Source organism: Anser anser (assembly GCF_964211835.1).
Source record: "Anser anser genome assembly, chromosome: 13".
Taxonomy (NCBI): domain Eukaryota; kingdom Metazoa; phylum Chordata; class Aves; order Anseriformes; family Anatidae; genus Anser; species Anser anser.
In genome coordinates this window covers 5,626,466-5,651,079 of record NC_139734.1, presented here as the reverse complement: position 1 = coordinate 5,651,079, position 24,614 = coordinate 5,626,466, and the positions used below count along the sequence as shown (strand labels likewise).

The 24,614-nt window shown below is 40.5% G+C and overlaps 1 protein-coding gene across 6 annotated transcripts in view; it reads left to right on the top strand.

The window, feature by feature from the left end:
• Positions 1-22,985, top strand: part of DCX (doublecortin) — a 102,695-nt gene extending 79,710 nt beyond the window's left edge. For 2 of the 6 annotated variants that reach the window (XM_083797428.1, XM_083797429.1), the window contains exons 6-8: positions 319-456; positions 10,904-11,001; positions 13,607-22,985. In XM_083797428.1, coding sequence (XP_083653554.1) covers positions 319-456; positions 10,904-11,001; positions 13,607-13,663 — 293 coding nt within the window. In that variant the 3' untranslated portion in view covers positions 13,664-22,985. Of the gene's footprint in view, positions 1-318; positions 457-4,173; positions 7,205-10,903; positions 11,002-13,606 lie in introns of those variants that run through there. The other 4 variants (XM_083797432.1, XM_083797431.1, XM_083797430.1 and 1 more) reach the window with 4 other exon arrangements.
• Positions 22,986-24,614: the final 1,629 nt, after the last annotated feature.

Below are 24,614 nucleotides of genomic sequence, written 5' to 3'. Positions count from 1 at the left end.
GGCAAGGGGAAGGGCAGAAAATCCTCGATAGAACACAGGTAGAATGATGGGCCCTGCCAGGGAGAACAGCCTGATCTAGATGTACAGTCTCAGCAACTCCTCTAGCGGAGCAAAGCTGTTCCTGTGCTCTCCCCCTAAAATGTCACCTTTCTGCCCTGAAGAAAATGTGGAAATGCCAGTTTTTCCCTTGATGTTGAGGTTTTCTACAGGTCTTTGGAGACAAAAAGCACTAAGGCACCCCTGGGTGTTTCACACCTAGTGTCCATAGACAGTGAGATTAGGTAGGGACATGACCACGGTTGCTGTTTGTTTCCTCAGAGTGCCGGGTGATGAAAGGGAGCCCGGCGACTGCCACGGGCAGTAAGTCATCTCCCACCCCTCAGAAGAGCTCAGCAAAGAGTCCAGCTCCTATGCGCCGCAGCAAGTCTCCAGCTGATTCAGGTAACCATCAAGATGGTGAGTGATTGTTTTCTGGTGTCTGAATATTAACTCTGCTCAAGAAGAAAACATGCAGTGTGTGTCTTTGGATACGCTGACCATTGGTGTTTGCATTTGAGACTTTGGCACAAGAAGCTGGTGCTAGCTTACAGGGTCACTAAATAAATATTGGAGAGGAATTCCCTGTCAGTTAAGTGTAATCATGGCTTTGGGATGACACCAGCCACAGTCTCACAGCCTCTTGCTCTAAAAATCTTTAAAAGCAAGCGTTTCCTATTTGCAGGTAGGAAATCAAGGCCCACAATGTTCCTGTATGTTTGCTTTAGGTACAGACTGATTTGGAATAACCTCTTGTGCAATGCAAATGGTAATTATTGTACAAGTCAGAAGTGTCCCCTTTTAAACACTATTTAAAGAAGACCAGTGACCTACCAGCTAGAGAACTGGTGGTGGATTTATTGACATGATGGAGACATTCATTCAGTAGAACAGAGAAGCAAAATGACAATCCTGATTTGCTGCAGCAGCTTTCACCCTTTGAAATGCCTCCCTCCCTCTTCAGTAGCAACTGGATTGGCAGTGTAGCACACATGGAGAGCTGCAGAGACTATAAATTAGAGGCCTGGCTGAATATCACACCTCTTGTAATTGGTAGTTTTTACAGTCATACAATGGAGAGATTGGGTCTCCAGGTTTATCATCTGTCCTGCTACTTTTTCCAAAAGACAGCCAGACGTGGCCTTTCATTAAAATGGCCAAATCACCAATTAAGCATTTCAGGATTCCAGGAAAGCTTCATAGACTGAATTCAAGTGACCCACAGTATTAACGCAGGTGATATAAAGCAGAAACTGCTTTTCACTTTCATGGTGTCACATTGTATTTTCTATGGGAACACCACTCAACAATTGACCATCAGTAGATATTGGATTACTAGATTTAAAATTCTCCTAACGGTATTCAAAAGGCTTTTCCCCATGAAGCAGTTAATTTGTTTAGGGTCTCTGGATGTTCTTTAGCTACTTAAAAAGACAATGTGAAATTGGTTGGCACATGCCAAGACTCTGGTTTAAATAATTAATTCTTTATAAGTTGATTCTGCATTCAGAGTTTTCCTTCAACATTCCAGTACACACTGTTCTTAAACTTGGGCTTGCTGTAATCTAAAAAGCTTATACAATACCAAATGCATGGTGGAGTTGCGTAGGTGTATTGAAAATGGGATTGAAAATCTGCTGTTGATTAAAAACAAAACCAAACAATCTCCTATTCAGTGATCTAGGAGTCAGGCCATGCATGAGTTCTGAGACATCATTTGAACTCCATAAGCATCAGGTGCTAATTGCCACCAGAACTAGACTTTGTTGCATGAGCATGTAGTCTAATATGAAATGGCAACTATTGTGTTCTTGATTTTAACTGATTGAATGACTCACGAGAACAAAACGGTGAGTCATCTGATGAAGTCTGATGAACACAGTTAGTTGAGCCTTTCAGAGGGAGATTAAAATAACCAGATATGTCAAACAATAGCCAGCTCCTGGAGTTAAGGCTTGTAATGAAGGACAAATCAAGTTTCTTTAATCCATGTAGACAAAGGTCTTTCGTACTTTCCTGTGATGTCCATACAGGAGAAGTAGCAGCCTGGCCTATTTAATGAGAATAGAAAATGACCAAACTCTTAGCGCTGGAAAGTTAATCAAAGATGGTTGTTTTCTCAATACAGAGAGAAAAAAGAATATCACCATCTTGTCTCCTTGTCCCTTGAATTTCTAATAAAGAAAGTGTGTCTACACATTACCTGAGAGTCAATATTTACATAAACAATCAACAGGCTTGTCTGGATTTTGAAGTTATCACCTTGAGAAAGGCAGGGAATGCTGAATGAAGCCTGATTAATAAAAGATGATCTGACCCATTTTTTTTTTCAGAATTCTCACCTATTCCTTCTGTGAAAATAGTTTTGTTTTAAAAGCCGTTTTGTTTCAAGTACGTTAAGTATTTTTTCAGTATGCTTGATCTCCTACCTAGTTGTACCTTTTGTCTTTGCTGCCTTTCACTCTGTTGTGGTTGTCATTTCAGATCTTGGAGTTTCTTTGATTCTATGTTATTAGATTCTATTCTTTTCAGTTCCTTTCCATGTAGTATTTTTTATCCTTTTTTCCACCTTTGAGAAATCTCTTGATTTTAATTCAGGTTCTGAGGTGAGTCTCCTAACTGCTTGTGTGAAAGAATTCTGAACCTTTCTTATTACAAACACACTACACTTACAGGATGTTACTTTCTTTCATTTCTCACTCTGTTTTCCCATGAAAACAGCTGGGAAAATGGTGCATAATTCATCAGCAGCAAAAAAGAGAATACAGTGAATTTACATCTGGACAGTGGTCAGTAGCATTTGCCAGTGCACGTGCGGTGCCCACACAGGCAGCTAAGGCTTAGGGCAGATTGTGCATGCACAGCTGTGCCTCACTCCTTGGCAACAGCTCTTATGCCAGTAGATAGCGGACAAAAGTACTACATTGCTGTTACAGCGCAGGGGGAACAGAAAAAACTGCTTCAGCACAGCCTGGTAGTGTTGCTAATTTTGGGGATGTAACATTGACAGCATGACAACATTTCATACGTTTTCCCCACCACTCACTGTTTCTCACTCCACTTCTAATCTTTGTGTGTCAGCGTAAATAAAACACTTCTCCTTTAAAGCTGTGGAAATGCTTTGTGTCCAAATAGCAGCAGCTATCCTCCACACAGGCTGGGGTATTTGGGGACTTGTGTTTTATTCCAGTCTCCTCCACTGACTCACTCCATGGCTTTGGGTACATCATTTGAGCTGATCAAGCCTTCTTTACCAATGGATTGTCCAAGAGAGTAATACCAATGTGTATTCAAAGCTGTGTAACGTACACATGGAATCATGCAAAAAAAAAAAAGAGCTTTCAGACTCTTTATTTGGGGCTATTTCTGGAAAAAAAAAAAAAGAAAAAAGAAAAAAGAGTGTATTCTGAAAAAAAAAAATCAGTGTATTCTGAAAACATTTGTAAAATAATATTGCTAAAACAAAAGCTACCAGCTCTCAGATTTCCAGAGACAAGAGACATCTCCATCAGCAGAGTGATGTCAATATATACTCCAGACTTCCAACAGAAGCAAGCCACACAGCACACAGTAGCCAGGACACTGTCAACCCTCCAGCTGGTCAAAGACTGCTTCACTGACCTGCATGCTAACATGTTCATTTCAGTCATTCAATCATGCTGCAGGATTATGCAGGTGAATTAATACAACTGTGTGGCCTTACGCTGTGAAAGACATCGTCACAGACTGTGTAGATTCCCATGTAAGCTGATTTGTCAGCCTGGAAGTGTAGGGATCTGCCTTCTGTGCCAGTTGATCTACATTCATTGCTAGCCTTTGCTCCTTTTGGTTTTGGCTACGGATTTAGTGATCTACATCTCAATGAGAAACATAGGACCTGGTATAACTAGCTTTCTGTGAGAGACACAGAGGGTACTGCTGGCTGGAGTTCAGTTTCCCCTGATGGCACTGAAAACTTTGTTCCTGACTGTGGTCTCTGGAGCCACCCGAGTCAGAATAATAGAAGAATACAGAAGGAAATATATGTAAAAGTTTGTAAATCCAGCACTGAAAAGGAAAAAGTTTCTAAGCCATTTAATTGGTCTTATCGCCAGCTAGATGTGAATTGTAACATTTTCTTTGGTTGTCTTGTTACAGCCATCCTGGTAATGAGCCACCCAAGTATGTAAGTGGTCAGATCCCATTCCAAGATAACAAGGATTAACATGGAGCAACAGAAGACACAAACAAAACATTTTGTTAAAAAACATCAGGACGAAAGCCTATGCACAGAAGTGCAGCTGCGCAGAGAATACCAGCTCCAGCTGCAGTGATTCGAATTCACCAGTCAAGTTGCTACCTTCTGCCGGAGGCAATTTGCCTCCTGCCTAGACATGTCATGGCCTTGATGTGAAAAGCTCAATTCCCCCTAGGCAGCCAGAGCCCTTCAGCTTCAACGATATTCGAAAAATGAAGTAGCTAATCCACAGAAACATGTTAAACACTGTTTTCTTGGCATGGTACTTTTATCTCTTCATTTACCATACAGTCATTGAAATGAATGAATGAAGATGGGATGAATGAATGAAGAATGAAGAAGTGTCTTGCTACAACCAGATGGTAACAGACCACAATCCTTATTTTCCCAAGGGGAATCCTTTCTTCCTTATCTCGTTAACCCCCCAACCCATATATAAACCTTCTTAGCGATGCCAGTGTATTTCTGTTTTGATCCAGCTATTTCTTCAGGCACCACAATGATCGCTCCATTATGGTACAGACTGAACATGCTAAGAAACGTGTAGGCAAACTAGAAAAAATCCAGAAGAAAATCCCTAAGGTTCAAAAATGACTCTTGGAGGAAAAGTTGAGGGAAATGGACTGATTCAGGTCAGAAAAAAGGACGATTGGGTAGGCACAATTTAATACTCTCTGAGTGCGTTTGAAGTATTAAAAAGAGGATAAGGATCAATTTTCTTGTGTGCTCATAAGGGACAGGACAGGACATTGGTTTAATTTTTAATAAGGGGCATATAGATTATGCATTGGAATACTTTCCCATCATATGGATCTTATTCACTGGAACAGGTCTCCTAGGGAGTTTGTGAGTCCCTGTCAGACTTGGTGCTTTAAAAAAATAATTTAGACAGATCTCTATTGAAGGTGACCCAAATACACCTGCTTGCAATTCAGTGCACAGAATTAGAATTACAAAGCTTTTGTGGTCCTTTCCAGCCTCTATGTTTCTTTCCATGAAGTCAGCTTTGCTAAATGACATAGCGTAGGGCAATAAAAATCAGACTAAGCTATACCTGCAGAAAAACATCCAGTTCCTACTCCTGGCATGACAGAAAAAGACTGGTCATGAGGAGATATGGCTCTGTGTTCCTGCTTCTGTGTCCTGCCACAGCAACTCACAGATGGGTTTATGTGCTGGCGTAACTGAGAAAACCCAATGGTAATTCAAAGATATGGTGGATATGAGGCAGCCATCTGGTATTGTCTAGGGGGATGGACAAAGGTGTCATATAGGTTCCATGAAGTTCAAATGGGTAAGGTCAGCATGAAGTTTGGGAAAATTAGGACTAAGGATTTCTTTACCAGACTGCTCCAATAAAAAGTCAAATCAAATGAAAGACAGAGCTAAATCTCAGGTGAAGAACATGGGGTGAAAATGATGATATCATTTGCCCTTACTTCTTTGTTATAAAAATCTGAATGTATCTTAGAGTAGCTCACATAATAAACGAGTTTAATTGTATGTGCATATGCTGTGGTAGGAAAGTTTTAAATCCAGCATGATCTTAGTCCCTCAGTCCAGAGCCACAGGTACCTGAGCTGAAATTTGAAGATGTCTTTTCTCCAGTTTTGCCTTGATTTGGCTCAGGGACCCTATGAGCAGGGCTCTGAGGCACTGCTACAGGACTTTAATGTCTTACTCCTCTAATGGGAGGGTTTGGATAGAGGGACAAAAGCATATTCACAGAGCAGCAGCAATTAGCAAAACAGATACAGAATGTCAGTCTGTTGTGACGGCAGATCTAGCTCCCTGGGGTCATTATCTATGAACGTGTTAAAAAGGCAGCAGATGTCTTTTGGATTGCACAGAAGATAGAGCAGCTTGTTATAGCACTTGCACTTACTTATGTTCTGCTAGCTGACAATCCGCAGTACGCATCCAGTGGACAGATCACCCTCACAAAATGCAGTGAGAGAGGGGTACCAATAGTGCAGAGCTGAGTGCTTGGAAGCTGGGAGGTGCCTGAGTGAAGGATGCCTGTGCAATCTGAATTCTTCCACTCCTGAATAAATGCTACAATGGAGTCAACATGTTTTCTGCAGGCTCTTCTGATCTGGAGGGCAGGATGGCTCGTACTTGGTAAATGAGCTGCTATTTCTACATTTTCTTTATGCTCTCCTTGTTCTGGCTGTTGCCTTTCTTATTTTCTTGGTGTCTCTTCAAACCCTGACCTGGACTATCCAAATATTTCACGTTTTTTTTTTCTCTCCTGTGGTGTAGGAGCATGTCCTCCCCACCCTAGGAAGTCATCCACAGAACTGTGGAAATCCTGATGGAGCAAGCAGTGTTAGCTTTATTTTCCTAAGCGGGAGAGATATAGGTATCTCCACAGATTTTTAGCACTTACTGTAATCTTTTGGCCCTGCTTTTTCCTGTTCTGTTCATCGATAGAAATGTGAACTCTAAAGACGGACCTCACTAACCTCATTTAGAGGTCTTAGTGCTTTGTCATTGCTGGAAATCCAGATCTAGAGCCTGAGTCAGCCAAGCAAACCTGAGCAGCACTCAAGGAACGATTGCATATGAGAAGTTTGGCTCAAATATCTGGGGAGAGGCAGGCAGAGAGTTCAGTTTACCTGGATCTCTCATAGCCACCTCAAACATGACGTGATGCTATATTCACCATACTCCCTCTCTTTTGCTGGACAAACCTTATTTATCTCCCAAGTACAAATTGTCTTGTGCACTGAAGGAGGCACAGATCCTTTGAAAAAAGGTAACACATGTTCATGCAATTAAAGGATGTGTCGTATGCACAGAGGAGCTTTAAAGCAAATTGAGGTTGCAAAGCAAATACAATGACATAAATAACATACAATATGCAAACAATAAACTGACAGAAAAAAAGCAAAAAAGAACGAAAGAACGAAAGAGAGAAAGAAAGAAAAAGAATTCAAATGAAAGATGGTTATAAATAGTGGTTTCCCATAGCCAAGCTTATGTGGGATTCTCAGCTACCGTAAGTCATCAGCAGATTTCAGTGGAGCAAGAGCGTTATACGCTACCTGGGATCTGCTCTTTGCCTCTTGTTGTTTCGTTGCATTTGAGTTCCAAAGAAGTGTATGCAAGTTTGATTATGAACACTATTCTTCATTAGCAGACAGAGAAAATTAAACTGGGCTTCTTAATTGTTGCTCCTGCTGCAAAACTCTGTGTGAGCGTCTGTAACGATACACATCTGTCTTGTTGGATTTCTGATTTGGATGTCACATCTGTTTTTCATTGGTGCTCATAAAATATTAATATCCCTACTGTAGCACTTAAAAGTCTCACTGTATTAGGGAATTTCTGTCCTTCCCTGCAGCAATTACGTCCTTTTGCTGCATACCGACTGTTAGCCATTATCTCGGTCTTTCTGTTTGTGGAAGGAAAATTTGGGTTCTTTGTACAGTTAGGTGGCATTCTTCATCTTAGGAAGGATTATTTCCTGCCTCAGGGTCAGTGATAACTGGAAATAAAGAAAGAGGCATTTTAGAAAATAGAGATGGATTCCAGCTAATAAAGATTATATTAGTACATTTTTTTTAATAAAAAAACTAAGGTCACTTGTTTTTTTCCTGAATTGCCTTCATTACATGGCAAATAGTGAACTCTATGTTTTTCCTCACCAATCTTAAGGGCAGCTCACTCCATAGAACTGCAGCAAAGTGAAAAGTGGCCTGTCGCAGAGCAGGGAGCAGTGTGTAACAGTTGCTGGATTTCCCTAACTAATTTTTCTTCCAATCAATAAAGAATGGCCTGAGTTGGAACAGGGAGGTAAAGAGGCACTTTATGCCCCAATTATCTATAAATCATTACTTTTACCATGTTTTAGTCAATATTTGTTTTCTTGTTAAGGTGCATTTATAATGGAAAAAAAAGCTTTCTATGATGAATAGCCTCTTCCCAATAGTGCCTTCTACATCAAAGGTACCTCACTAAGAATCGGTTAAATCTGAGCTGCTTTAACAAGTTCCTCCTTTGTCCTGTGGCTTACAGCACATGTTTGTTTACACATACGTTCAAATTTAAGTGATACTACAAACCTTAACTGCCTCCCTCTTTCTCCCAAGAAGGTAACAGAAACGAGGCATTAAAGCAAGGGTTATGCTGCTACCCCAGAGAATAATGAGGTAGATTCTGAAGACCTAAAACCCAACCAAAAATTAATTCAAAAAACGAATTATAGATTTTAGTCTTTCATGAATATTTTTGCAACTAGAAAAACTTGAATGAAGCCAAAAGTTATAGCAGGAAGTCTATGGCTGTACTGAAAAAAAAAAAAAGTTCCAATATGGAATTGCTCATCAGTGGATAAGGAAGAAGGAACATAACTGCTCACATGACATGTAAGAAATATCTGTTTGATCCTGGCTCCAGTGATTTATTTTTATTTAAATACTGAATGGTTTGTACAAGGTGGAGCCCTTCTTAGGAAGGGCTGAGCAGGCTGCGCCCCTTCAGCCAGGTGTGAAGCCTGGGGCTGAGCCCTGGAGTGGGGCATCCTGCAGTCCAGAGGCCAAGCCAGGCTCTGCCATTGAGCATTAGAGGTGTTTAATTGAGCTTATGCTTAACTGTCCCCATACAGCAGCCCCCGCCAGGTAATGCACTCGAGGTTAATCATACCCCTGCGTGGTTGGGACCAGACTCTGCAACAAAGCACTGATGTAAAGGCCAGACACATTTTAGCCCCGCTGGCTGCAGTGTGTGTGTAGACCTGAGGAAGGGAATGTGTTCACGTGTTTACATGAGAATTAAATTCAGCTTGGCCCAGCACCACCAGGGGCAGGACTGCAGCACTGAGAGGCAGCTCACTGGTCTCACAGCCCAGGCAGGCTTCCCCAGCCTAGCACAGATGCAGAGCAGAGATTCCAAATTCTCACATCCACTTTCCATGGCAGTGGAGATGAAAAAAAGCTGCAAGGTGGGTTCAGGTACATATCTTGCTGCTCTGCTTTTCATAGTTACACCTTTATCAGTTACTCCTGATTTTGCTCTTAAAAATACAGTTGCATACATTGTTGTTACTGTATGATACTTATGCATTCTTTAGGTCTCCTCCAGACACTCAAATACTTGCTTAATTGCAAGTATCTAATTTGCATATTCAGCTATTACAATTGAAAGTGTAAGTGCCATACGCTGAAGTCCTCTATCTTCCTGTGCATGTGCCTTTGTAGCTAGAGTAATGATGCACAGAGGTAGCAGGCACTTAGAGAGCAGGACAGTAATCCTGGGTCATGATAAGCTTGTCTTTCTTTGTGAAACATCAACACAAGTAAAAATACTTTCTTTAAAGGGGTAGGAACGTGTATAGTTAACTGGAGGGTAGGCAACATTACTGCCATTTAAGGAAATGACAATCAAAATATTTGGGGTTTAGTTTTGTGGCTTGTGCTGAATATATTAACATCTGGAGTAGGTTTTGGAAATGTCACTTTCTGTACATTTGACTGGGATGTGTAGTTTAATGCTGATAAGGCCTCCAGCTTGCTGCTGATTGGATTGCAGAAAGAAAAGACTGGGGAAGGTAATATACTTCGATGTAGACAGCATGAGTTGTAATTTCCTTCCCCCAAGAAATGCTGCTTGTGCTGATGGAGCTGTATGTTTATAACCCCTGGTAACAGGAGCAGGGTGAGGCTCTGTGTCCCTGGAGTTGGTACACAGCATATGAATGACCAAGTTCGCTTGGAGTAAGTATGTCTTTATGAAATACGTAGGGTGACACTTGGAAATTATCGAAGACATTAGCTTTCTTCAAAGGACATCAATGGTAGGAAGAAAATAATTTATCCTGATTCCATTTTGTTTGCCTTCATTTTTGTGCACAATATGCTATTTCCTTAGGTTCCTTTTTAGTCCGATAAATACATAATGACTCTTGACAGAGACCTGGGCTCCTTCGTTTTGAGTACAAGCTGGGTCTGTGAAAGCCTCACAGAAGCACCCTTCCTAAAGCTCTTTAGTTTAAATGGACCTGGTTTTTAATGACAAGAAACACGGAGAGTAACTATGTTTTCTTCAAAACAAAGTGAATAAACAGAGCAACCAGAAAGGCCAGATTCTGATCTCTGAGAGGACAAGAGGGACATACCACCCCATGCTTATCCCAGGGCTTTGGAAGGTTTCTTTGGGTCATTTAGTCCCAGCCACAGCTAACGACATCCAGGACATTCCAGGCAGCTGTTTATCTAATTTGCAATATGTATATTTGATTCTTAACGTTTCTTGTGTTGGATCCAGGATATCTGCAGCCTCTGGTCTCCACTCATGCCTTTAAGTACCATGTGGTTTCAATTGTGTTAAACTGTTGGAGAGCACAGAATTGATGTATGTCTTGGATCAATTTGGTGAATATTTGTATTGTAAAATATTGCTCCTTTGTATTTCACTGTCTTTTACAGCTGAGTATCCTGAATAGTTGAAAGCCTTAGGTCAGTTGAATACCCGTGCTGTTCATATATGTATTTTTTTTTCTTCTGCCTAACACAAATAAACAATAGCATTTCTGTATTGACTGTTTGGATATCTTCCAGCTCCCCAAAGGACAGAAATGATCTTTCTTTTGCTTGTGAGATTACTAGCTTCTGTCTTATTTTCTGACAGCAAATGGGACCTCAAGCAGTCAGCTGTCTACACCCAAATCCAAGCAGTCCCCAATCTCCACACCTACCAGCCCAGGGAGCCTCCGTAAGCACAAGGTATTACGTTTCTTATACCTTACTAAATCAGTTTCTTCCTTGGTCTACTCAGATGTGAAAGGCATTTAAGTAAAGTCCATATTCTCTTGAAGCACAACTCCTTAAGTTGAAATAGTGGAGAATTTGGCCCATTACCTAAAAGGATTGTTACTTTGTTCTATAGCAAGAAGATGAACAATAAGTCATTGACCTATTCCTTCCATTGGAGTTATTAATGTGTGCTGGAGATCATCCATATGGATCAGAAAAGATAACCCTGAGCTTGTATCAGCATTTAGAAAAGTTCACAAGTTATTGATAGGCATGATCTTTATATAAGTGTACCTCTCTTGAAAAGCCTTAAGTGTTGGCAAATCTGGTCCAATAAGCAGCAGAAGAAATGCAAATGCAACTGAAGCTCTAAGAAATCACTAAACAGTTCTCCAGAATTGTTAAAAATGATTTAAGGCTATGCTCTGTTCTACAGGAAATAAGTGATTTTTTACTGCCCATGGAGTAATTGTGTTCTGATACAGTTAACTGTTTTTCCTGGTAACATCCGGAGTGTCTGACATGTAGCATGGCATCCTAATGAGATCAGTAAACTTGTGGTGGCTCATAGATTATTCATTTATTGATTTACTTAAAGTTTATAGAAGTAGTCACAGCTTTTCATGGTGCTGTTATTCGGTATTGTTCTGCACTGAGTCCAGTCTGTCATTTTCATGGGCTTTCTCATTTCTGTAGTAGCCACAGTGTTGCTTTTCTCCTCTTTGAACAGTCTTTGCTTGATATAAAAATTGGAATTTGGATGTAAACTTAAGTACGAGTGAAGGTCAGTGGAATTTCTGCTTTAGTAATCAGAATGTAGCTCAGCCTGAGCGTGATTTTAAAAGCATTGCCTTGAAATTCTGGAAGAGTAATTAAAAAATTCTGGTGGTGGTGAGGTTTTGTAGTCAGCTAGCCACATGCCATCCCCTGTGAGCTAGATTGCACAAGCTGAGCTGATTTTGTTTGAGGATTATGGTTTATCTCAAAGCGAGGAGTGGTAGCAGAAGCTGGACTGCAGTTGTTACAATGGTGGCACAAAGCACAGAGAAGTCAATGTGAAGAACCCCCAGAAGTCCAGTGGGCTTTGGATTACACCTCTAGCATGAGGACTTTGGACATGTGACTGAATGGTATTGGGGGAGCCTGGGGGTGGACTTTTGGCTTCTCAAAAATCAGATCCTTAAAATATTCCCAACATATGGAGAGGCTGTAGTCACTCATCCTTCCTTTAACAAAGGCATAGCTTAATCCAGATGAAATCAGTGTTTTCCCCAGGACTTCACTCTGGTCTCAGCTGCTTAGCTTAAAGTCTAAGGACATGCACCAATTTTAACACAGTGCTTTTAAATTTATTATTAATTTATAATCAAGAACAGAATCAAGCCCATGGTCTGCACTCAGCAGTTGCTTGTGTGTATTTCAATGAAAGTAGTGCTGTAAACTGCATCCCTTGCTTCAGCAACCAAGGACCTAAAATACTTTCTGAACACTATGTCATTCAGGGCTTTGGAGATTAGGATTGGCTTTCTAGTAAAGATGAGTAAAGCTCACCTGTAACGTTTTATGTACGTTTTCAGCCGGCTGACTTCGGATCTTTCCAGTGAAGGCCACAGGACATTTATAATAGATGGTGACTGCTGAGGGCAAAGCCAATCCATCTATGAGCTAAATTAAGCCAATCAGAAAACACGAATGTAGCATTTTAGGTTCCCAGAATATTCACGCATCATTGTTTTCCTCCCAGGAGCAATTTTCCACTTATGATGAAATCACTTTTCTCTTTTTGCCCTAAAGCTCAAATGGTAAATGCTTAGAATGAGTTCACCACGAAGTCATATTTTACCTTGTCTTATATCAAGATGGCTGTGAATTCCCTTTCTGTGTATTTGTGCTTTGGTTCATTTTGCTCAGTTATTCCAGGGGGAGGGTGTGTGTGTGTGGGGGGGGGGGGGGTGTCAAGGTTCAAAAAAGTCCAAAGAGAGCTTTAGTCCTTAGGAAGGTGGTATACCTAGTTCCACGCACAACTTCAAAGAAGTGGAATAAGATGGATACCCAGAAAGAGACCTTGAAAAAGTTTTATATTCAGTGTTTGATCCAATGAATATACTTGGGATTATGTTCTTAACCCTTCTGAACAATCAGAAATGGTGTAAAATAAAGAATACATCACAGAAGGTGATATTCCTAGAAATTTGTCCTAAGGGTAGCTGTCAAATAAAGGTAAGAATTATTATTGTGGACTTAAGTTCAGACAGACCTGTTTAAGGAAAGATTCTGCTCTTTCACGCATGTACTGCAATGGACACATTGATCCAGAAGCGATAAAAAAATTCTTCTCAAACTTTTCATTAAACAGTCATCTTTCTTTTGGTACCAAGGTGCACCTGCTCCACTGTGCAAGTAACCTGTCTTGATTTTTGCCTTGAACTAACTGGATAACTATCCAGTAACCAATGCATGAGAATTCCACCCTGTCCCTTTGAGCTGCACAGAACTGGACCACTTGACTGTCTCCTTGTGCATGACCAAAAGTGGAAACTGATTGTGTGAGTTAACATTTTTTTCTTTCTTCCTACAGGACTTGTATCTGCCTCTGTCTTTGGATGACTCTGATTCCCTTGGAGATTCCATGTAAAGCGACACGAAGTTAATTGTCCATATTGTGAGCTATGTTTAAGATACAGTAGAGTACTTCTGCCAAAATAAGCAGATAGGTGACTGGTGCTTTCAAATCAGACAAAGGACACACAGTTATATGTCGTTTTTTTTCTGTGATTTATCCTCTGTGCCACAAACCAACACTTGCCAGTCTATAGAGATAGAGGGATACCATTCTTCTAATAGGGATGCAAAATGGATATTGCCAGCAATTTTGGGCCAGTATGCCAACGATCCTGTGCATTTCCCATTTTCTTCTATTGTTTCTTCTGCTGCTGCAAATATGTAATTTTCCTAATGATAGTCAAGCAGCTCCCCCTGGTATGGTGCAAATCAATCTCTTGCTGACCAATCTGTAAGCTCAAGTAAAGCACATTCTATTCTTTACCTGTCCAAACTGCCAACATTTGCTTGCTCACCTGCTCCTCATTTGCAGCTCTGATTTTAGCACCTGCATACTAACTAGTACTGTTTTTGTTGTTACGGGGCAGGAAGGGAAATGACTTATTAGTTTCATGCTTAATATGCCAGCAGAAGCTTGGACGAGATTAGGAATGATTGTATGAGATGCTAAGTAAGGTTAGTGCAATAGCGATTCTTCAGATATTAAAATACTGGGATTTGTTAAATTATTAATCAAAAAAATAAAAATAAAAGCAGAGTTTCTGGAGTCGAACAGCTTTCACATATGGTCCAAAGACACTATTAGCTGGTAACAAATTTTCATAATTACCCTATGGTATCTCTCTATCTCTGTTTATAACAGTAATGCCTTGTGAACAGCCAACACTGAAAACACTGTGAAAATTTGTTTTCAGGTCTGACATCCTATAGGTCGCTTTTTATAGCAAAAAAATCAATACACTTTTTATAAAGGAAAACCTTGTATCTGTGTTTTGGGAGTAAGGATTCAAGCTCCTTCTTTTTTATAAAAGCTGGTGATTTTGTTTTGTTTAAAAAAACACATTCAGAAAAATGTACAAAAAAAACCAACCAACAACTGCAGAACAGTAATAACAACAAATCAGTTTAGAAAACTTGTCATCACTGCCAAAACAGACACTTGTAGGGGAAAAAACGTTAATTCAAAATATTGAATGTTTTGATAGTTTTTGTAATGTTTAAGACTACGTATTTGGTTTTTTACACTTCAGTATTCATAACTATGGCCAGATTCTCTACTTATATAACAAATAGAACTTTGTGGTGTTCAAAAACACGTATTTTAAGAAACTCTTCTATCTGACAAAAGCAAACTTATTGTATTTAGAGAAACCTTTCGCTTTTATTAATCAGTAATGACTCCTACAGAATGCAAAGTTCATCTATTCATGCAGGGCTGGTGGTTTTTACTACGCCGAAGCTTTGTCATAGGCTAGCTGGCATTGCCTCTCTCTCATGGAATAAGCTTTCGATAAAACTGATTATTACAGAACTTTACTTAAATGAAATCCGTGCAATCAAATCTTTCTTTGTTGCTCTATTTGCCTTTGTTTCAATGTATACACCTACTCCTTATTCTCTTGCAACCCCTTGTGATTAGAATGAATTATAATGTTGTGATGTTTGATGCTATATGAATGCTGGGTTGTTCCCAAAGCCACTCCACATTTTGTTTGCTTGCACTGCTGGTATGAAACAATCTGTGCAGGCTGTGTCTTTATATGTGGTGATACATATAAGGCAACTTAAAAAAGATGCATCTGAGAGAGGACAGAATCGTGAATTACCATGGGGTAAGAGTTATGCACCAAATTTGCACCCTGTAGTTTTAGTGCATGATCATTTACACACAGAGTTTTGCACAAGAAATCATTGGTGCCCACAAATAACTTCATTTAATTGACTAATTTGCTGACTATGCGACTGCTAAATGAACATTTCACCTGTTGTATATAGCATCCTGGTTTCAGTTCAAAAGGCTAGAGGCTCATGTTGAAGCTCTGGAGTGTGTGGGGGAAAGGATGGTATTGTGGACCAAGCATAGGTGCAGTAGTCAGGATGCCTTCATTCGAGCTTTGGCACTCCTAGATTTAGTGTCTGGACAGGGGCAGGTCTCTCAGTAACCCTGTGCCTCAATAGGTCTATCTGTCCCTACGGGGATAATACTGCTCTACCTCACTGGGGGTTGTGAGTCCAAATGTTGGTTAACATTTATCAAGTGCTTTCAGATCCTCTAACAGAAGGTGCTCAACTGTTCTGGGTGCAGATTTGGTTAAGGGTGCTAATTTTTGGCTGTTTAATCTGCTAGGTGCTACTGTAGACACCAGTCTTGAGAAAATATGGCTTTTAAAGTATCAGGATATCAAAGGCCAAGGTTATGCCAACAATATTATTCATTAGAGCTTTTGTCTTAACAAAAGCTTTAGTGAGACACATAATTTAACATGCTTTTACCCTCACCTCTGTTCTGCTGATGGAAATCTGAGTCTCTCCCCAGGCTCTGCCCTTCCAGGGACCCTGACTAGTAGTCATGACTGCTTGTTAAGAGATGATGGATTTGAACTCCAGTCGGAGGTGTCACTTAGTGACACAGGCTGTTCCCTTCACAGCCAGGGACAGCATGTCCTGCCACCTTCCTGTGAGTCCTTGCTAACCCAGGAGACCAGCCATGAAATTAGATTTAGGTTCTCTTACTATTCAGTATAGGACATTCACCACAGATCCACCAGGAAAACCTAAATCTTTGATATCCATAAGCAGACTGAAGTGCTAGAGCTGATGGTGGTATGAAAAGAGTCCAAAATGTGCTTTCATCCAAAATCCATGAGTTCAGTTTGTATAAGATAAAGCAGGATGCCAAAGGGCAAATGAACCTTTGGATGGAAAGATGGTTGTTGAGAGGTGGTTCCTTTTCTTCCTGCCACAAGTAGCGTTTGGTTATTTAAAGATGCTCTTCCTTGTAGAGCATGCTAAAGAATGTTAGGCCTTCCTGAGCTGTACCTAGTGACATATCTAAAACCTGATCCTGTGAGTGCTGCCTTGGGAGTGGAGTTTTGTATGCAGAAGTATCATCCTGGGGCGGGTCTGAGCCCAATAATTCCTTCAGGGGACTAGCAAGGGAACTTGAAAAGGCCTAAAAGAAGAAGAAGAAAAATAATCTTCAGTGGGAAAAATAGCCATTCAAACCAGCAAAAGCCACAAAGAAAACAGGGTATGAGGTCAAACTCCCAAGTTTTAAAAAGCAATTTTCTAGGTAGAAATGCCTGGGCAGTAGAAGTCAGTGAGCATTTCAGCTGTAACATAGAGTTAAGTCTGTATTAATGCCAATATTGCATGAGTTCTTGTACAGAAATGCATGTGGAATGTAGAGTACATTCACCACTAGGTATCTTTGGCTTTGTAGGATCCCTAAGATAGATTTGAATACAAAGGGAAACAATGCACAGGCATCATACCTTAGTCATTTAAATATAGGTACAGCCCTGATTCAGGAAAGAAGTTAAAGACATGCTTAAATTTTAGTACATGCTTTACTCCTGTTGATTTTTCACGAGATGTAAGCTTGGGTTTGGTCAGAAGGCTTTCCCGAACTGGAATGAATTAGGAATTAGTTTCAATATACTCTAATAATTCCAGACCTTATGAGAGATCCTGGAGCACGTGATAGTAATTCCACTGTATACTCCAGAGTTTACTTCTTATATTTTTTTCTACTTTTACAAGCACATAAAACACCACAGGATATGAGGATTTGCCATATTAATTCTGCTATAAAAACCCTGTCTAATTTCCCTCATGAGGCTGCCTTTAGTGTTTTCAGAGATTAATTGAATCACTAAGAGTATATTGTTTTAAAACAATACAGTATTTAAAAACAAACTGGAGAGACTCTTAAAGTGGTACAGAGCTTTGTTTCTTTGAAATTTGTGTTTATTTATTCAATATCCAGTATATTCTAACAGATTTGCATACAAAACAGTAAAAATACCTATTTCAGACACATAATCATTAAGAGGGAATTAAAGCAATCCTCCAAGCGCTGAGAGACTGATGTATTTCATATTCATACCTTCAGTGATGGTCTTGACTGTAGAACATGAGGGCAATGCAGCAAAATTCTTGAGCGTTAGGATTTTTGTCACTTGTAAAACATTTATATTCTGAAATTTCTGAGTTGAAGTCCCCCCTGAGTTAATTCAGTTCTACCAGCTAGATAGCCAACCCAGTCTAGTCCTTGAAGTAATTTTGAAAGAGTTTGGTAATGGAATTCTACCTTGGTCTGCTCTGCAGAGGGAGATGGAAATAGCTTTTGCTTACCATTGTCTGTGTTTCCTGTATCTGCACACTATTTACAGTCTTGTCAGAATGTGGAAACACTTAACTCTGTTATTTTCATAGGCAACAGAAAAATAATTCTACCTAGAAAAGAACTTCCACATCTCCCTTTCTCATTTAGCTAACACAAATATGCATGCGAAGAATCACACACAGTCTAGATGTTATTTCTCTCATTTCCTTGAACAGTGCTTTTGAAAGGAATACAGGGAGTTAGGACCAAAAATTGTGCTTACAGCAAAACAGCGTTACACCCAGGCATTTCTAAGAGGAAATACTGGTACAAAAGTGTTAGTTTCCTGTTATTGAAATGGATACTGATGACATTTTATAGGATGCCTTGTGTTTGCTTTTTCATGTCTTTGAGCTCAGTGCTGGTCTTATTGCAAGTCAAATAAAACCTGGTGAAATTGCTCTGTAACACCATGCTGAGTCCCTAAAGAGACATTGTTCCAGCGACAGCCATCCCTGGAAGTTGCACCCTCTCTACAGGGGCATGGTATGGACCTTACAGTATGAGCCTTCTTTACTGTAGTAAAAGCATGGGTGTATTTTGCCATTGACCTCAGTGGCACCCCACATCCATTCAGGGCAATTGGAGTGTTGTCTTTGACTATAGTAGAGGCAGAATTGTTTTTAGAGAAAGGAAGAAAAGATAGTCAAGTAAATAAGGTATAAAGTTAGTCCAGAAAGTGTCTCCTCAAGCTAAGACAATCCACAACCAGAGAAAAACTATATAGAGGTGCGTTTACCACACACAAGGTGCTGATCATGACCAAGACAGAACAAAACAGTTTCTTTTCTTTAGTGGTAGTTTCAGCTTGAAGTTATTTTTCTGGTTGCTGATGGAAGAAAGTCAAAATAGTATTTGGGACTGGTGATGTTGTTTGTAGAAACAAATGAACGGCACAGGATGAAGATCTTTTTCTGTTTATATAGACAGTGTGATGGCAGTCCAGGCAACAGAATTAGTGCTTTATACAAGATACCTAGAACAGGTCCAGCTGAAAGACCACCTTGGTGTACTGAGACCAAGGAGGTTAATTCTTTAAGTGCCTTCCAACATGCTTTGGGCATCAGAAGCGGTACTATACGTGTGCCCAGCAAGGCCTAGGTAAAATGGCCTTGTCAAAAGTGGACAGGACAGACTGTTTGACTCCTGAGCCTCTTGAGATGATTAGCCCATCTTGCATTTATGTAACTAGCTCTTGAAAGTGACTGTCTCCAGGATCATGGATTTCTTCTGGCTGATGCCTCTGTCCCATCCATATGAATCTGAGCAGGCCTCTCCATGCTGTCTCAGGAAATGTTAAAACTGAGTCCTGTGTCTCTCTACATCGATGGGGCTGAGCTAGGTTCTGCTGCAAAAGTCATCAATACTGTTATTCAGGTATTCTTCACCAGCCCTCTTTGCGAAAGACTGAGGACAGCGTGCCCATAGACCCCTGTGGATTTTGTTGTTTTGTTTTTTCCCTCTGGAAAAAACAAAAAGAGTAATTTGATGTTTTCAGGTATGGGCTAAGCTGACAAAAAAAGAAAAAAAAAAAAGAAGTGTTAACAGGGAGATGCTCAGAGACTGTAAGTGGATGGATAGAAAGGCTTTTTTTCAGCAATGTCATTGCACAGCTGTTCTGACAGAATCCTAGTTGCAGGGTGGGGTATGGGTTCTACTTCTGCAGGTGAAGATGCAGAATTTTGGGGTCACAGACCACTATCCATCTGTCAGGACATTCTGTTTAGAGAAGGTTAAAAACACTGACACCAATTTTCATCCACTAGATGAACTCCGGAGCAAATGAGAATCAAACCTAGTGACTGCAGCACAGGGATTTCAGAGCATAACCGTCTTTGGCATAACCGTGGGCAGATAGTTCTCCTTGTGCCATGGTGTCCCAGTGGATAAAGAGCTAACCACAGTCCTTAACCTCTGTCTGTAAGGTGCTGTGAGATCAGCTGATACAAAGAGCTACAGAAGAGCTAGCACTTAAGAGTGAAGTCTGAAAGTTGTATTAAAGTACATTATGGGGCATTGTCTTTCACAAGTGTCTAAGTCTCTCGAAGCTGTGGTGTAAAAATGCTTAATTATTTTACTAATGTTGAAAGACAGATGCACGTTTCTAGTTCCCCCCAAACCCATGGAGGAGCCAGCAATGCTCCTGAGAGCAAGGCTACATCCAACAACCAAATTCCCTCATCTGGAGCTGCCACCTCTGGCCTGAATACAGTCCCCTGATGCTCCTTTTTTTTGTTGCATGTACATGTACATACCAAGGGGCAATGCATGTTACCATCCGAAATGAGGGCCGTGTCTTTGTAAACGATGAACAAGTCTAATGATTTCAGGGCCTTCTACCAAGAAAACAGTGGGCCTGTTCTTGAATGCTTTCTTATTTAGAAAGTGTTCGTGGCCAGATGGCCCTTTTTTCATGGGAAAGAGGTGCCTTTCAGTCTTCATTGCTTGATGCACTTAGTTCAACTAAGCAATTCTGGCTCTTGCTCTGTAACTCACTGAACTGTAACTCACGGCTCTGAAGCCAGTTTACAGCTTGCCTAGGTCTGACAGTTTGCCACTCTGACAATGGAAGCAGGAGGATTCCCAAAGGGAATTAACAAATCTTTGCAGCAATTAGAGTCTGTCAGCTGAAAAAGGAAAGCTGGCACCATTCGAGAAAGATGCCATGATGGCCAGTGTCACGGTAAACAAAGAAAAAAGACTTGTTTCCAAGAGGAGTGGTAGGGGGCATTTGTTAGGAGATATTTACTGAGTGATGAAATGAGCTTTAACTTCACAGAAAATCAAATGGAAGGGAGAGCATGAGGCAGAGCACTGGAAACATCAACGCCATTGATGAATGGGAATAAAAAAAGATGACAGCCAAGAAACTTAAGGGAGAAACAAAAAGGGAGGCTGAGGCGAGCTGAGGATCTACAGCTTGAGCCTGGATGGAAAAGCAGCAGGGGTTCCTGGCTGCATGTTGAGGGAGTTATTGCCCCTGCAGGTATCTAAGCCAGGATGCAGGCTATCTGCCACAACACTGTGTGTCCCACTCCCAGTGCAGAAATAAGGTCACACTTGGCTGCAGGCAGGAGATCTTGGTTTGAAGTTCCTCCCCGTCCCTGTTTTTCCCCCCTGCTGGCTTGTGGATGTCTGTGTCATCCCTAAAAGGATGAAGGGGAAAATCCAGCCCTTTGATGAATGATAGCACCAGCTGGTGGTTTGGTTTTATTTTTATTCCTCCTTATTAGATCAGAAATAGATATTAATCAGCATGCCCTAGCTCAGAGGAGGACGGGCCTGGCACATTAGGGAATTGTAAGACATGTATGAGAGAATAATGAGGGCATATCTGAATCTCCCAGCCCTTCCCATGGAGCCCAGCAAATTCTGGAAGAAGTGGCAACCCTCTTGCCGTCAGGGTGATAAGCCAAGACAGGCTCATGGAGTAGGTTAACGTGAATTGCTGTGTAGGCAGAAGGTCTGATGATGATCTTGTCCATGAAATCCCTAACCACAGATGTGAGAGCTGCTGCATTCAATAAATCAATAGGAAGGCTGTGCTGAACAAGCAGATTTGTGTTTAACACTGGTTTTCTCATGAGATCTTTCTTCTAAATTCAGTGGAGTTACAGTGCTTGTGAATTTAATCCTAAAAGGCAAAACAGATGATTTATTTGAACGCATTTCTTGCTGTTTACTCTCAGACTTTTTATTCTTTATTTTTTTCATAATGATTGCAGCTCTTTGCTTCTGTAGATTCTCTGACATTCTCTATACACAAGTGAAACCCAATACACCTAATTCTCTGTTGCTTAAAACTGGCAGAAGCTCCTCTGTAATTAAGGGAGCTGAACCCATTTGGTCCAAGGTTGGTCTCCTATTTCAAAGATTGATTACTGTCAATAATTCTCGTGTGATTGATTAGTTAAGTGCAGATTCAGTTTCCTGGCTGCAGACTTTGCAGAGAAAATCACGTTGACCCCAGCTAGAAGATGATCTCTTGTATGAGTCTCTAATAAGAAGTTATATATGGGAGAGATTTTGTATAGTTTTAATGTTAAGGCTGACATACTTTCATTTGGTGAAATACCATAAAACTTTTAAGATTGGAAATTAAACAAGGGAAGTAACAAATTATGGTTTCCTCCGCGTTTTCTAGTCCTAAAGAGCATTGTCTTTATCTTGCTTTCTCTTGCTTCAATCTACTAATAGACATGCCCCAAGCCCAGCAGATTTATGGAACTAGAAATAGCATTTCTATTTCTTCCAGTATTTTTCCACCCTAATCCTAACTAGTGCCAAGCAGAGTAGAGATTTATGGTTGGCTTGGTTTTTAGAGAAAAGTATCACCAAATGTCTCTGAACATAAAAAGGAAGGTTCAGTTCCTTTTAAGTGACTTATCTAAACTCAAGGCTGCTTTTGATTCTATCCAGGCTGGTTCTTCCATCTCTATTTGCAACTAACACATGCCCCAGTTATATATATAAAATCAAGATTAACTTGAGTTGCATTTGAACAGTGGGGATTGCTGCAGAACAAAATGATTCCCCTGGCATGTGCAGTCAGGCTGAAACATGTTGGTGGCTCTTGGTCAGGGTGGACCCAAACCAAATCCTGGTTCCAAACCCCAATTTTCTGAGAAACGCACGTGCAGAGTCAAATTTAGGAAATGTCTGTAAATGAGCCAAATGGATCCCCAGCTGGGGTCCAGGCCCAGTTCTAGAACTGAAGATTTTTACCTTTGGAGAATCCCTGTGAAACCTTTCTGTGTTTTCATTTTTGCTTTGGGAAATTCCAGCATGGCTGCTTTTCTCCATCTGCTTCCAACCATTGCACAGCAGGTATGGATGGGTCTTTAATTCACTTCCCTTTGCTGGTGGCAGTTGAAACATGGTGATACTCTGTCTCCCTGTCATGCCGACCACACAGTCACTGATAAGTTGTAGAACAACACACGGCTTTTTTTTTCCATTTTTTTTCCTCTTTACAATGGAAGAGCTTTTTCCAGATTTAGTGTAATGTCTAACAATGTGTCTCCTTAAAAAGAATGTCTAGGGAACTAATTGCACTGTTAATTGGTGTTTATAGATAAGGTGAAGCAGAAGTATTGAATGTAAGAACAAGAAAGCCTGTGAGTTATAATTACATGCCGAATTCTGACATAAAATGTTGTTAGTTTGTTTCTTATTTAAATGATGTGTGATCCAAGCAGCTTTACCACCGTGGCAGTACTAGTACAGCTGTGATCGTTGATTTAGAAGACACCCAGGGTCTTTTAGAAAGAGGAAACCTGTCTAGCCAGATCTGTTCTCTGAACTGATGGCAAATTCCCCTCCTTGATAATCTGTATTTCATGACAATGTCTAAGCTAGAAGCACAGGAAAGGAGTATCAGCTTGCTGACTTTGCTGTTACTAGCCTTTGCCTATTTTCTTAATCACAAATATAATCACAAGCTAGGGTATGTGGGTCTCATCACATAAGCCCGAGTTCTTCACGCCACTCTTCTCCGAAGAGCATGACCTGCCTTCACTCACGGCCCTGTGCTCTGCAGCTCCGGGGGAGCCGCCAGCCTGCCCAGAAGTTGTGTTGAGGGAGGGAGATATGCAGCTGAACTGGAACCTGATCGTGGATTACTGTTTTAGGTCATTCATTGAGTTTGTATGATTTCATCATTAATAACAAAGCTGCAATATAATATAACTGAGAGACCACAATGTATTTTCTATTGTCATTCAGTGGGTGGGGGTTGGAGGGGCAGCTGGGTTTAAAGTTTAGCTGGTATACTTTAAACTCCGTGTACATAACCTTGGAGGACACATGGGTGGTATGGGTTGAGTTGTTATTTTGTTGGATTGGTAAATTTCCTTTGGGTTTTGTTTAAATAGTAAGGTATTTAATTAATGACATTGTACAAAGAGCTATTAATTTAAATGATGCTTTTGTTCTCCTAAAACAGATCTATCTACACTTTCTTTTTGGCAAGCCTGCAGCAGTGCTATACATAGCATTATGTTGACTTTTGTACTTTGGGGGAGTGTGTGGAAGGGGAGGGGAAATGCTTTTCTCTTCAGACAAATAGTGTTGCCCATAGTTAACTTTCTGCTTGGATATATACCTTGATTTCCCTTTACTCTGACGTTTTATGTGAAATTGACTCAAAGGGACAGAACAAGCAGAGGTTATGCCAAAAGATCTCAACTGTATCATCTTGTAATATATTGCAGCTTTATGCCAATGATTCCTTGCTTACCTGTACACAGTCCATGCATGTTTTGAACTAATTTTGCATTCTCCATTTGTGGTGAGTTACTTAGCATTTTAACCACCTTTTGTGCCATTCAACTTGTACAGAAAACATTTTTATTGACGTTTTAAAGGGAGGGGGAAGAAAAGAAAAAACCCTTCTGCTCCCTAGTTGTAGGTAGAACTCGATTACTTAGCAAACAGATGTAGATGAGTGGTTGTAGTGTTAGAAATGTTAGCTTGCTCGTGAACAAGCTTTTGAGAGTAAATGCATGGTCCTGTACCTCTCTTCTCTTAATTAGCTTTTCCTTTCCTCCTGGAAAGATTCTCTCCCCCTCTCTCTCTATTATTGTCTTTGTCTCTCTCGTGGTTGTAAAGTACAGATTTGGGCATAAATAAAATTGTA